Here is a 13,721-nt window from a genome sequence, read left to right on the forward strand (position 1 = left end):
CATGGCCATAAGCTCTACTCATCGTCAAGATACTTTCTGCTGGAACTACACGAGGAATGGCCAATACACAGTCAAATCTGGATAATGGGTTGCTCAGAACCTGTTGAAGCAAGAAGAGGAAAAGGAAATATTAGAGCCAAGTATCACTAAACTTCAAGCCTTTGCTTGGAAGTTACAAGCGCCAAGGAAGATGTGCCATCTTATACGGCAATTGATAACGGGTTAGGTAGCAGTAACGAAGAATCTAGTAAGGCGTAATATGAGGTGCGATAATTATTGCCCAAGGTGTGGGCAAATAGAGGAATATGTAACTCATGTAATATTTGAATGCCCTCCAGCCTTGCAAGTATGGTCTTCAAGTCCAGGTTTATTCCCAGTGGCAAGCGTCTACACAAACATGGGCTATCTTTTCTGGAGGAAAAATAATATCATTGCACCAGACCAAGGCAGGGATCCTTATCCCTGGATAATATGGTATATTTGGAAGGCTCGCAATGATAAGCTTTTCTAGGGTATAGACAAAGACCCTTTGGAACTTGTTCGATACGCAGAGAGTGAATGTCAAGTGTGGTTTAACGCGAATGAGATGATACCGCCACACGTCCAGGCCAGCAATAATGATGTAAACCAAGTCTTAAGCTTGGGTAATATCTGTCTACTAGATGGATCTTGGACAGCTTCTGATCGCTTTAGTGGATGTGGATGGGTCTGGATGGATAGTAGGGAGGACATACAACTTATGGGAACACGAAACTTCACTCGATGTGAATCAGCGCTGCATTCGGAGGTAGAAGCGCTGCGATGGGCGATGGAGAACAGAGCCTTGGTCTTACCATGGCTTATCTTTGGAACTGACTGCAAGGAGCTGATTGCAATGATAAATGAACCCCAGGAGTGGCCAAGATTTTCGACAGAGCTGGAGAAGATAGAGACGCTGCAGATTTGTTTTCCGGATTTCAAAATCGTTCATGTACCATGAGTGCGCAATCAGCTTCCTGATTTTTTAGCTAAGACTGCTAGGAGCTTTCGTAGAGAGTTAGTTTTCATTGGTTGTTGTATTCCGGTCTGTTTACCCAGACCACCTCAAGCTTGAGTAATAGAATGACCGTTTGACGTAAAAAAAAAAAAAAGACTACCTATGTCATGAATACGAGTGTTTGGATCTCTAAGTAAGTTATGGCCATTTTTCCCTCGCATATACACCACTTTGACCATCTTTAACATTTAGGATATTTTGGTCACACTAATTTAAAAATAAAGAATGACGAAATTAATTAATAACAAAGAAAAGTTGAAGAGAAGATATATCCATTTACTTCTCCTCCTCCTCCTCCTCGTTTCTCTCCAATGGCGGACAAGCTAGCTCTCCCTCTTCTTCTCCCAAGCACACCTTCCCCAAAGCCCTTGTTTCACGACCACCACCAACTCTCCAGAACGCCCTTTCTCACCTCACAAACTCCTCCTCCTTCTCCGGTAGAGCCTCTCCTTCACGACGTCTTCCTCCACCAAAACCCTAATTCGAGAAGACCCATAACCCCACAACCTCCCAAAACCCGTAACCGAACTCGAATCGGCAAGTCACGAGACCCTAACCTCGGAAAGCCTTGGTCTTACCATGGCTTATCTCCTCATGGCCAGCAGATTCTCCGTTCCTTAATCGAACCCACTTTCGATTCCGGCCAATTAGACCCTCTTCTCTCTCAGTTATCGGAGTCGTCTTCCTCGGAGTTACTCGCTCTTCTCAAAGGATTAGGCTTCCATAAGAGATTCGATTTAGCTCTTAGCGTGTTTGATTGGTTTATGAAGCAAAAGGATTATCAATTAGATAACTCCGTTGTCGCTGTTGTTATCTCGATGTTGGGTAAAGAAGGAAGAGTCTCTTCCGCTGCCAACTTGTTCAATGGCCTGATAGAAAACGGCTTCTCGCTTGACGTTTACTCGTACACTTCGTTGATATCTGCGTTTGCAAATAGCGGAAGGTATAGAGATGCTGTGATGGTGTTCAAGAAGATGGAAGAAGAAGGTTGTAAACCGACTTTGATTACTTACAATGTTGTTCTGAACGTGTTTGGGAAAATGGGCACTCCCTGGAGTAAGATTACGTCTCTTGTGGAGAAGATGAAGAGTGATGGGATTGCTCCTGATGCGTATACGTACAACACGCTTATAACTTGCTGTAAGCGAGGATCTTTGCATGAAGAAGCTGCTCGGGTTTTCCAAGAGATGAAGATGGCAGGGTTTAGTCATGATAAGGTTACTTACAACGCCTTGTTGGATGTTTATGGCAAGTCTCATCGGCCTAAAGAAGCTATGAAGGTTTTGAACGAGATGGAGCTTAGTGGGTTTACACCGAGCATTGTGACTTATAACTCGTTGATATCTGCGTATGCGCGTGATGGAATGTTGGATGAAGCTATGGAGCTTAAGAATCAGATGGTGGGAAAGGGAATGAAGCCTGATGTTTTCACTTACACCACGCTTTTGTCCGGATTCGAGAGAGCTGGGAAGGTTGAATCTGCTATGAGTGTTTTCGAAGAGATGAGGAACGCTGGTTGCAAACCGAATATTTGTACTTTTAATGCCTTCATAAAGATGTATGGTAACAGGGGGAAGTTTGCGGAGATGATGAAGATATTTGATGAGATCAACGTGTGCGGTCTTTCTCCAGACATTGTCACTTGGAATACGCTGTTAGCAGTCTTTGGCCAAAACGGGATGGATTCTGAAGTCTCGGGTGTGTTCAAGGAGATGAAGAGAGCAGGTTTCGTACCTGAGAGAGAGACTTTCAATACGCTTATCAGTGCTTATAGCCGATGTGGTTCGTTTGAACAAGCTATGACTGTTTACAGGCGAATGCTTGAAGCTGGGGTCACTCCTGACCTCTCCACTTATAACACTGTGTTGGCAGCTTTGGCACGTGGAGGAATGTGGGAACAATCTGAGAAAGTTCTTGCAGAGATGGAGGATGGTCGGTGCAAACCGAATGAGTTAACTTACTGCTCGCTACTTCATGCGTATGCAAACGGCAAGGAGATAGGTCGGATGCATTTCTTAGCAGAAGAAGTGTATTCTGGAGTTATCGAGCCTCGAGCTGTGCTTTTGAAGACTCTAGTCTTGGTTTGTAGTAAGTGTGATCTTTTGCCGGAAGCTGAGCGTGCCTTCTCCGAGCTTAAAGAAAGAGGGTTTTCACCAGATATAACCACATTGAACTCCATGGTGTCCATATACGGAAGAAGGCAGATGGTGGCGAAGGCGAACGAAGTGTTAGATTACATGAAAGAGATGGGCTTCACACCAAGCATGGCGACGTACAATAGCCTTATGTATATGCATAGCCGGTCTGCAGATTTCGGAAAATCAGAGGAGATCTTGAGGGAAATACAAGCTAAAGGCATCAAACCAGATATCATATCGTACAACACAGTTATCTATGCGTATTGTAGGAATACTCGGATGAGAGATGCTTCTAGAATCTTCGCAGAGATGAGAGATTCAGGGATTGTTCCAGATGTGATCACTTACAATACATTTATCGGTTCTTATGCGGCTGACTCGATGTTTGAGGAAGCCATTGGCGTCGTTAGGTACATGATCAAGAATGGGTGTAGACCAAACCAGAACACTTACAACTCCATTGTCGATGGTTACTGTAAGTTAAACAGGAAAGATGAGGCAAAGCTGTTTGCTGAAGATCTGAAGAATCTTGATCCTCATGCTCCTAAAGATGAGGAACAAAGGTTGCTGGAACGCATAGTGAAGAAATGGCCAATAAGATAGTTGGAATTCTAGAGTCAGGACTATTGGGCATATCTGCTTATCGCAGTAAGCCATACAATCTGCAGCTGACCCTTCATCATCTTCTCACTTGTACAGATGAAACTGAAGTATGAAACCGTTGGGTGGTTTTTGGTTAGCTTATGTATGGGACTGATGTTCACTGGATCACTTCTGCTCAAGCTCCGGTTCCATTTTTCCCCTTTCTGATGATGAAAATATGGAACTTGTTTGACTGAGATCGTTTCTAGATCGGAAAGGAGATATGTTGTCTTTTGTGTCAGGCTAAGAAGCATAGTGATTAGTTTATACGAATTAGTTGTATGTTTTGAGACGTCTCTTTTAGCTTATATATGTCATGCAATATTATATTTCTGATTAAAACTTGCACATTGTTTTTCATTGTTTTGCATTGTTCCCATGTCATCTACGCTATCATATTCAGTTTATAGATAATAATATTCAAAACGGAAACACGCTAAGATAGTACTAAAAATTTTTTTGTCACAGATATAGACTCTAAATATTAAAATGATCAAAATGTTTCATTGAAGATATAAATATACACTTATATTCCTAGGATTAACTAATCTAAACCTTAAGGTTTAGAGTTAGGGGGTGAGATTTGAGATCGTGGTTTAAAATTTAATAAAATAAAAAATAAATATTAAAATTTTAAAAATAGTTTCAAAAAGTATTTTCGAATTACTAAAAGAAAATTTGAAAAAAAAAATTTGAAAAAACAAATTTCAAAAATAAAAAAAAATATAAAAATGTCCGAATTTGAAAACATATAATCTAAAACTATTAAAAAAAAATTAAAATGTTTTTATTTTTTTATTGTTTTATATATCTAGGATATTAGAGTCATTTTACCTATTAAATAAAACATTTTAGTCACTTTCTTTCTTGTGGTCTATTTTGTGACCAAAACTTAAAAATTGTCTATTTAGGAGAATTGTCCTATTCAAAAATATGTGCATTAATTGTGTTAAGTGAATTCCCAAAATCAGATTATTATTAAATTTTCAATAAAAATATATGTTTTTATTAATAAAATATTAAATATATTTGTACATCATCTATATACTAATTGAAAAACATTACAAAATCCGTTTTATTAATATTAAATTTTCAGTAAAAATATATGTTTTTACTAAATAAAATATTAAATATATTTGTACATCATCTATATATTAATTGAAAAACATTACAACTTTTTTTGTAGCCATGTATCATCACTACGATGATTCTTAAAATAATTAGAAAAATAGGTCGGTCCATCAAGGCCAGTCGCTGGATTAATTATATAATATTTTTTATTAAACTAACCATAAATTAATTATTAATGTTCTATATTATTTTCTTAAACAAAAGTTATGGAATTTTTTAATGTGGCTAAAGTATATATGACCATTAATGATTTTGAATAATAAATATTTGATAAAAGTTAGTGTATCTTCTATCATTTGTTTAATTTTAAATTATTAAAGCAAATTAAACAACAACATTAACCATATAATAAAATATAGATTTTTCTGTATATGTTATAATTTGAATTCTCAAATTCAAATTTTGTGATCCATGGTTTAATATACACAAAATTAATACATGAGAAGACTTCCCCTAGAAGACTTCTGGAACACTTTGATTTAAGCGAGAAACCTAAGTTCTTATAAATTTAGGCAGAAACCCTAAATTCTATTAAAATTTAGGTGAGATATGTAAGAAGACTTCTTAGGAAGTCTTTTGTGAGTCTTCCAGACCTTATAATCAAATAATTTAACAAAAAAAAATACTTCCTTAAACTTTTAAGATACTTAGAAAATATTTAAATCAAGTTATTTGATATTCATATTTATAGTAGAAGAAATCATCGCACAGTAATTGCGAATAAGGTGGAAGAGAAAATAGAGAAGATAAAATCTGAGAATCTGCAAACAAAAGATATTGCATTATGGAAGAATATTACTCAAGAGTTACAAGTCTTCTTTCTCATCAAAAAACATTTGACTGATGATCCGAAAGGAATACATAATGCAAGGATGGAATAAAGCTGTCTGGTTCAAACATGCAACGCTAAAATATGTGTTTCATGCTTGGACGGCAATGCATGATACATTGTTGACATGTGACGGAATGTTGAAATGGAATCATGCTATTGACCCTATATGTGTGATGTGTAAACAAGAAGTGGAGACAATAAATCCTTTGTTCTACTCCTGCTCTTTTTCGAGTCAGATATGACAAAAGCTGATGAGGGATTCCTAAGCTTATTGGTTACAGTGATAGCAGCCACAACGTTGACATGGATGATGGGAGAAGCACTGCAGGTCACATCTTCTATCTAGGCAAAAGTCTGATCACGTGGAACTCAAGTAAGCAAGATACGGTTGCTCTCTGTCTTCATGTGAAGCCAAATTCATGGCTGGACAGAGGCTGCAAAGCAGGCCATATGGTTGCAAGAACTACTGAGCGAAGTCACAAAGCAACCTATTGAGAAAGTGCTGATCAGAATCGACAACCAGTCTACGATTGCTCTCACCAAGAACCATGTGTTCCATGGCAGAAGTAAACACATTCACAGGCGATACCACTTCATCCGAGAGTGTATTGAAAGGGGGCAAGTCGATGTAGAGCATGTCTCAGGCGAGTTACAAAAGGCTGACATCCTAACCAAAGCACTAGGAAGGATTAAGTTTAAAGGAATGAGGGAGCTCATCGGGATGCAAGACATTTCAAGAGAAAGTTTCAAGCTTAAGGGGGAGACTGTTGGATTAAGCTTGAAAGAAAAGGAAACTTGAGTTAGAAGTTATTTCCTAATCCTACCGAATTATGGAAGATAGGAATACTAATGTTTAGGAGTTATCTAAACATTTAGGAGTCATCTAAAAGTATTACCTATTAGGATTAGGAATTATAAATCTCTATATAAGAAGATGCAAGTGTGTTGCATAGCTTAAGGGTTTATAGATTGAGCTTAAATTTTGAGTTATTTTCTTAAGCATTAATAAAGTGAGTTATACTTTACAATCTTTGAATTCTAGAGGTACGTATACGAGAATGCATTTTGACTACATTATTCAATTTTCGTGAGAGAATTTCGATCAACCAGGCACGTCTCACAAATTCCTCGCAAACCCACCACAAATGTGTGAGGATGTTGTGATAAACCAAGAGTAACATGCAAATCCATCGCAAATTTTCTAGCGATTTGCAAAGATATATTTTTATCTAGCAATTCCTGTGACGCAAATTTTTGAGGAGAATTTTTCTCACAAATTATCCTCGCAAATCGACATTTTTTGTAGTGTAAGTTTCTTTTTAAAATATGATAGTAACTATTATTTCACTTCAGCTTGGCTAAAAATCACCAACGGAGTGCTGCCTTCCGTTAAAAGTTAGCATATAGTATGGATTGGACGAATAACATACAATTTTTTCAACTAATAAAACCAAAAATGTATAGAAACTGACTAGTTAAATACCATGACCCTTTACTTTTTGCAACCAACGTGAAGAACGGTTAGTTACTTATCTTTTTTTTTTTTTTTGATAAAGAGTTAGTTACATATCTTTGTTACCTACATGGCTGCATACAGTCCATTATTTTTTTATTGTATTTAGTTAACAAAGATAAAGTCCAATATTTGGTGCAAGTTGCAACTCTCGAATTGGCCATTAAATAACACATCTAAATTTCCAATGGATGGCAGAGGTAGATGGCAAGCGAGTGAGCGATTAATGTTAAAGCTACTTGGTTTGCTCGTACTTTTTTTACTGTGTTGCATCTTACTCTTTTTTTGCTGTGTTGCCTCTTACTTTTCTTACTTTCTTGGCTCGTACAACTGATATATTCATTGACTTTTACTCTTTGCATTAGACGTGAAGAATGGTATTTGAGTCAAGCAGCGTGGTGGATTTATCTTTGAGGATCCCAATAAGTCTAATTGTTTTGTATATAAAGAGGTGACTATGAAACCATTTAACAATCACAGTTTCTTTTACAAAAAAAAAACAATCACAGTTTCCCGTTTTTATCCTTTTCTTTTTCTCATTTCATTACTGATTTTCAACTAATTTACATTGTTTTAAAGAACGAGTGCAGTTTGATCCCAAAAAAGAAGAAGCTACGACTGCAAAAAGCTCTTGGAATTCAATGAGTACCTTTCCTATTACTCTTTCTTTGCTCTTATTTATTTTTAATTCTCAGAAACTATTTCCGGCTGCTACAAGAATCTTGTGTCGTCCAGATCAAAGAGATGCACTTCTAGAGTTCAAAAACGAGTTTGAGATTGGCAAACCTTCTCCTTTCTGTACCATTGCTCATCCGAAGACATTGTCATGGGTGAATAACAGTGATTGTTGTTATTGGGATGGTATCACGTGTGATGCTAAATCTGGGGAAGTTATTAAGCTAGACCTAAGTTGCAGCAGCGTCCGTGGCCGGTTTCATTCTGATAGCAAGCTTTTAAAGGTTCAAAGCCTTCGTATTCTCGACCTTTCACATAACAATTTCAGTGGCCAAATCCCATTTTCAATTCAAAAATTGTCTCATCTTACCAGTCTCAATGTTTCCAGAAATTCTTTTAGTCGTTGCATTCCTTCGTCCATTGGAGACATTCCTAATCTCACTTTTTTAGACCTTTCCCGTAACAAATTTGTTAGTAAAATCCCATCTTCACTTGGAAGTCTACTGCATCTTACCTCTCTGGACCTCTCAAATAATAGTTTTTTTGGAGAAATCCCATTTTCATTTGGAAATCTCTCTAATCTCATTTCTCTTAACCTCTTTGATAATAACTTTGAGGGTAAACTTCCATCTTCACTTGGAAATCTTTCTTATCTCAAGTTTCTTGACCTCTCTGTTAACAATATTGTTGGTGAAATCCCATCTTCACTTGGAAATCTTACTCATCTTGCTTTTTTCTACCTCCATTTTAATAATTTTTCTGGTAATATTCCATCTTCACTTGGAAATATTTCTCATCTTACTGCTCTCACCCTCTCTTTTAACTATTTTGTTGGTGAAATCCCATCCTCACTTGGAAACCTTTCTTATCTCAAAAATCTCATTCTTTCTCATAACAGTTTTGTTGGTGAAATTCCGCCTTCTTTTGGCAGCTTGAGCCACTTGGCCTTCTTAAATGTTGAGTCCAATAACCTTAGTGGTAGCTTCCCTCTTGAACTACTAAATCTGACAAAATTGTCTATTTTATTCCTCTCCAACAATCGGTTTTCAGGCATTCTTCCTTCTTCTTTCAACAACACTCTTGATTTTTCTAATACATCTCTGTCATCTAAGCTACGAGAGTTATACATAGACAATAACAACTTCATAGGACCAATACCCATATCCATTTTCCAATCGGTCAGCCTCGTGAGAGTCCACCTTGGTAACAATCACCTCAGTGGAAAACTTTCTGAAATATTTTTCAATGGCAGCAACCTAAGGTCCCTCCATCTTGGTCATAACCAATTAGTGGGAAAACTTCCGAGATCTTTGTCTAGCTGTTCTTCTTTGGAGGTTCTAAACTTAGAACACAACAGAATTAATGACACATTTCCATTTTGGTTGGAATCCTTAAGAAATCTACAAGTGCTGGTCCTCCACTCTAATGAATTCCACGGGGTGTTACAATATCATCCCAACGTTACTCCTTCGTTCTCTCAGTTGCGAATAATTGACATATCATATAATTCCTTCACTGGAACTTTACCATCTAATTTTTTCATGTATTGGAGCGCGATTTTCTCAAAGGGAAACCATTCAGAACTGAATTACGTTGGAGATCGTTCCTATGATCAAGACTCGTTGGCTTTGATGAATAAAGGACTAAAGATGAAGTACAGAAGGATTCTCACACTCTTAACGGCCATTGATATTTCAGAAAATAGGCTCGAAGGAAACATCCCTAAATCCATTGGCCAAGTGAAGAATCTTATTGTGCTCAATCTGTCAAGCAATGGTTTCAGTGGACACATTCCTTCATCTTTGGCAAATCTGACTACACTCGAGTCTCTAGACTTGTCCAATAATAAACTTTCAGGCCAAATTCCTCCTTCTCTTGGAGACCTAACAAGCCTTTCAAACATTACGGTTTCCCACAACCAGCTTGTTGGTCAGATACCTCAAAGCACGCAGTTTCAGACTCAAGATGCTTCATCTTTTGAAGATAACATGGGACTTTGCGGTCGCCCTCTCAGTATAACATGTGGAGACATAGACACAGAGATATCAGAAGAACCCGAAACAGAAGAAGAAGAAGAAGAAGAAGAGCAAGCAGTATTGAGCTGGACTGCAGCTGTCATTGGCTTAGCACCTGGAATCATCTTTGGATTGATTATTGGGAACTTTGTGACTTTACAAAAGCCTCAATGGCTCATGTAGATATCTGGTGGTATGTTGAATCTCCAACCAACAATTCTTTTTCTGCAAACCCTACAAATGAATTGTAACTGTTTCCCATATCCCTATTTATTTACAAAATCAGTTTTCCTTTGTAAATGGTGTTTTGATCTCGGCGGCTTGCATGGATCTGTCGCGAATAAATCATCATATCCAACACAGTGAGGACCGTGGATATAATACCTAGAAGAAATTATGTAATGCTTTAAATAAACTTTTAGTTACTTAATTCGTGGTTTTTTTTTTTTGTAACTGGCGTGCTGTATTTTATCTGTATCAGCAATTTCTTTTTTTTTTGGTTTAAGAACATTTATCACTAATCCAAGAGACATAAGTTTATTCTGATCTTGTTATTTTTAGAAAGCGTGATAGGAAGACTAAATAGGCTTATGTCTTTCTTCTTTCTTTAAAAAAAAAAAAACTCAACAGGCTTGCTTATGTCTTTTCTTCTTTCTTTTTTTCCTTTTAAGGGTAAACGACCTATTTCTACACCATAACTATCATATAGTAACAGATCCACACAAACTTTACACCTATTCCCAATTCCACACAATTTAAGTAAGTAAACCTATTTCTCCCCAAACCGAAAGTTCAAAATCCGACTCCCCCTAGACGAATACTTGATTTGGTTTTAATGGTTTAGAACCTAAACCACACGTAAACAGAGGACCGAACCAATTTTAAAACCCGACCAACCCTCCTATCCAACTACATACCCAACCAACACCTACTATAGGTTAAAAAAATCGATTTCAGTTTTCCTAAGAACCCTAAATCGAAAAATCAAAAATCTTCTCATCCATTTCTCTTTCTCACACACCCTGAGACAATGAGTAATGAGTCTGGAGCTAAGAATTAAGAAACCTCATTCCATTCCAGGCTAACATCAGTTCATGAATCATCCATGTTTGATTTCTGAAAAAAAGAAAAAAAAAACAAAATCAACAGAGAGATCAGAGAGTTTGGAAATTACATGTTGTCGTCCTCCCTACACTCTTGTCGTCGATTCTTTAGGGAGAGAGACACACAGATTTTTTAATTTGGGGATTTAGGGCTTATGGTTTTAATTTTGGGTTAATCCGGTTTACATTTCTAATCGGGTCGTAATCGGATCATGTTAGGTTTAATTAGGTTAGACATTGGTTTATTTTTAAAACACATAATACTAAACCTACTTTAAGTCAGAAATCTGTTGGTATTAGTTTGTTCTTCAAACTTCAGGGGGAGTCGGGTTTTAAACTTTCAGTTTAGGGAGAAATAGGTTTACGTACTTAAATTGTGTGGATTTGGGGGTAAGTGTAAAGTTTGTGTGGATCTGTTACTATACGATAGTTCTGGTGTAAAAATAAGTCGTTTACCCTTTTTTTAAAAGGAAAAATTTAATTAAAACAATATCCAAGTTTGAATTATTTTGAATTTTGTTGATATCTAAATATATTTGTATTTTTTTGAGTTAATAAGTTATAGTCATCAATTTAATTTATTTAATATGTTAAACATTAAAAATTAAAACAAGATTACTGCATAAGATCAAAAGATATTTTGTTTATCAAAATCACTAAAATTTCATACATATAAAAATCACAAACTTAAATAAGTTTTTCTAAACTGTATCTATTAAAGCAGAACCAAAAAAATCTTATGTTGTCATTAAAGAAGATATTTTAGATCCATCAAAAGTCAACTATTTAAGGGGAATTTGCCAAAACTAACCCACAACTTGACTTTAACCCTAAACCTATACCCAAACTTGAATCAAATGCAAAACTAACCTAAAAGTCTTGTGAAGTTACAGCCCAGCCCCTCGTGACCAAACAAAAAAACAGAAGCTATTTTTACGAATATAACCCTAGTAAGTCGTCTGAATCGTCTGGACAACTTCAAAGTGAGTCTTCTGGTGTAGCTGATCTTAAAAATAATTTATAAAAATTTTAAAAAACATTTTGATAAGCGAAAAATTAAAATCATGTAATTATAAATAGTTTTAAGTGATATAAATTAAAATATAACAAAACTGAATTGTTTTCAACATAGATGAGTGTAGGTAGTGAATCATGGTATTCTTTGGTCTAGGGTTTGGCAACATATGTTATAGTATTGTATGTATTCTTAGGGTTAGATTTTGGAAAGCTTGAATGTTTTTTTGAAAAAATTAATTTTTTACCTATACGTGTTTATTTTTGTGTATAGTAAACACTTTTGAAGTTTAATCTGATTTTATGAAGTGTTTAGTTAGTTAATTAAGTTTAGGGGTTATGCTTAGGGTCTAGACGACTTATATTTCAGTCGTCTGGTGAAGAAATTAAAACATACGACTTACATGTAAGTCGTCCAAATACTTCCGCCTAAAATTTTTTAAAAAATTATTTTCCAGCTTAAATAATTTAAACCAGACGACTTACTTGTAAGTCGTCTGGAAAGTCTTCTATTTTAGTTTCCCGCTAAAAATATTTTAATTTTCCGCTAAAAATATTAAACTCTTCTAGACGACTTACAAGTAAGTCGTCTAGAAAGTCGTCTGAATCAAAACTATTTAACCAAATTGGATTTTTTGTCTCCCTATATAAAGAAAAATTTACACATTTTCTCTCCTCCTCTCAAATGGCTGCAACAAAAATGTAATGTTCATCATTCTAAAACTCTTCAACCTCTCTCTAATCTCTTTGACTTGAAAACACCAAACTTTATATGAATTTTTCAGTTTTGTCTCATGTATTTCTTACTAATCTATCTCTTTTGCAGGTTTTTAATCAGATGGTACTCATCTTCCACTAATTTAAAGGTAGATCTATTAATTTTAGATATGTATTTTTTGTGTGTTCTATAAAGGTAGATTTATCTAATCTTCCACTCATTTTCTCTATTTTTAAGTCATTTCAACGTTTTTGGATATGCAGGTTTTTCAGATCTGGATTTGAAGTCCAGATGAATTCCATGAAGTCCAGACGACTTCCTACGGAAGTCTTCTGACGAAGTCTCCCTTTCATAATAGATCTGAGCGTTTTGGTAAGTTTTTATGTCTGATTTTTCTTCATTTGGTAACTTTTTGTTGTATAAAGTTCTTACTTTTTTCCCAAACTAAAACTCTCCAAACCCACTCTAATCTCTTTAACTTGAAAACACCAAACTTTATATGAATTTTTCAGTTTTGTCTCATGTCTTTCTTACTAATCTATATTTTTTTGCAGGTTTTTAATCAGATGGTACTCATCTTCCACTCATTTAAAGGTAGATCTATTAATTTTAGATATGTATTTTTGTGTGTTCTATAAAGGTAGATTTATCTAATCTTCCACTCATTTTTTCTGTTTTTAAGCCATTTGAACGTTTTTGGATATGCAGGTTTTTCAGATCTGGATTTGATATGCAGGTTTTTCAGATCTGGAAGACTTTTGGGACGACTTACTTGTTAGTCGTCTAAAATATAATGCACTAGACAACTTCCAGGAAGTCTTCCAGACTACTTCCACTTCAGTCGTCTGGACCTCCTGAAAGTCGTCTGGACTTCCTGAAAGTCGTCTGGACTTCCTGAAAGTCG

The 13,721-nt window shown here is 35.9% G+C and overlaps 2 protein-coding genes across 2 annotated transcripts; both read left to right on the plus strand.

Annotated features, from left to right (window-relative positions):
* Positions 1–1,265: 1,265 nt before the first annotated feature.
* Positions 1,266–4,176, plus strand: LOC106360937 (pentatricopeptide repeat-containing protein At5g02860). Its single transcript, XM_013800617.3, has one exon. The coding sequence runs from the start codon at positions 1,348–1,350 to the stop codon at positions 3,775–3,777; it is 2,430 nt and encodes an 809-aa protein (XP_013656071.1). The 5' UTR covers positions 1,266–1,347; the 3' UTR covers positions 3,778–4,176.
* A 1,164-nt stretch (positions 4,177–5,340) lies between these two features.
* On the plus strand, positions 5,341–12,160 carry LOC125576730 (receptor-like protein 35). Its single transcript, XM_048737354.1, has one exon. It carries the CDS (start codon positions 7,934–7,936, stop codon positions 10,163–10,165), a length of 2,232 nt encoding a protein of 743 aa, XP_048593311.1. The 5' UTR covers positions 5,341–7,933; the 3' UTR covers positions 10,166–12,160.
* Positions 12,161–13,721: the final 1,561 nt, after the last annotated feature.

The sequence above is a fragment of the Brassica napus genome, chromosome A7 (assembly GCF_020379485.1).
Source record: "Brassica napus cultivar Da-Ae chromosome A7, Da-Ae, whole genome shotgun sequence".
In the NCBI taxonomy this organism is placed as follows: Eukaryota; Viridiplantae; Streptophyta; class Magnoliopsida; order Brassicales; family Brassicaceae; genus Brassica; species Brassica napus.

Excerpts from the sequence above, each read along its gene's own strand:
- LOC106360937 (XM_013800617.3), top strand. The coding sequence starts at position 1,348 with ATGGCGGACAAGCTAGCTCTCCCTCTTCTTCTCCCAAGCACACCTTCC.
- LOC125576730 (XM_048737354.1), top strand. The coding sequence starts at position 7,934 with ATGAGTACCTTTCCTATTACTCTTTCTTTGCTCTTATTTATTTTTAAT.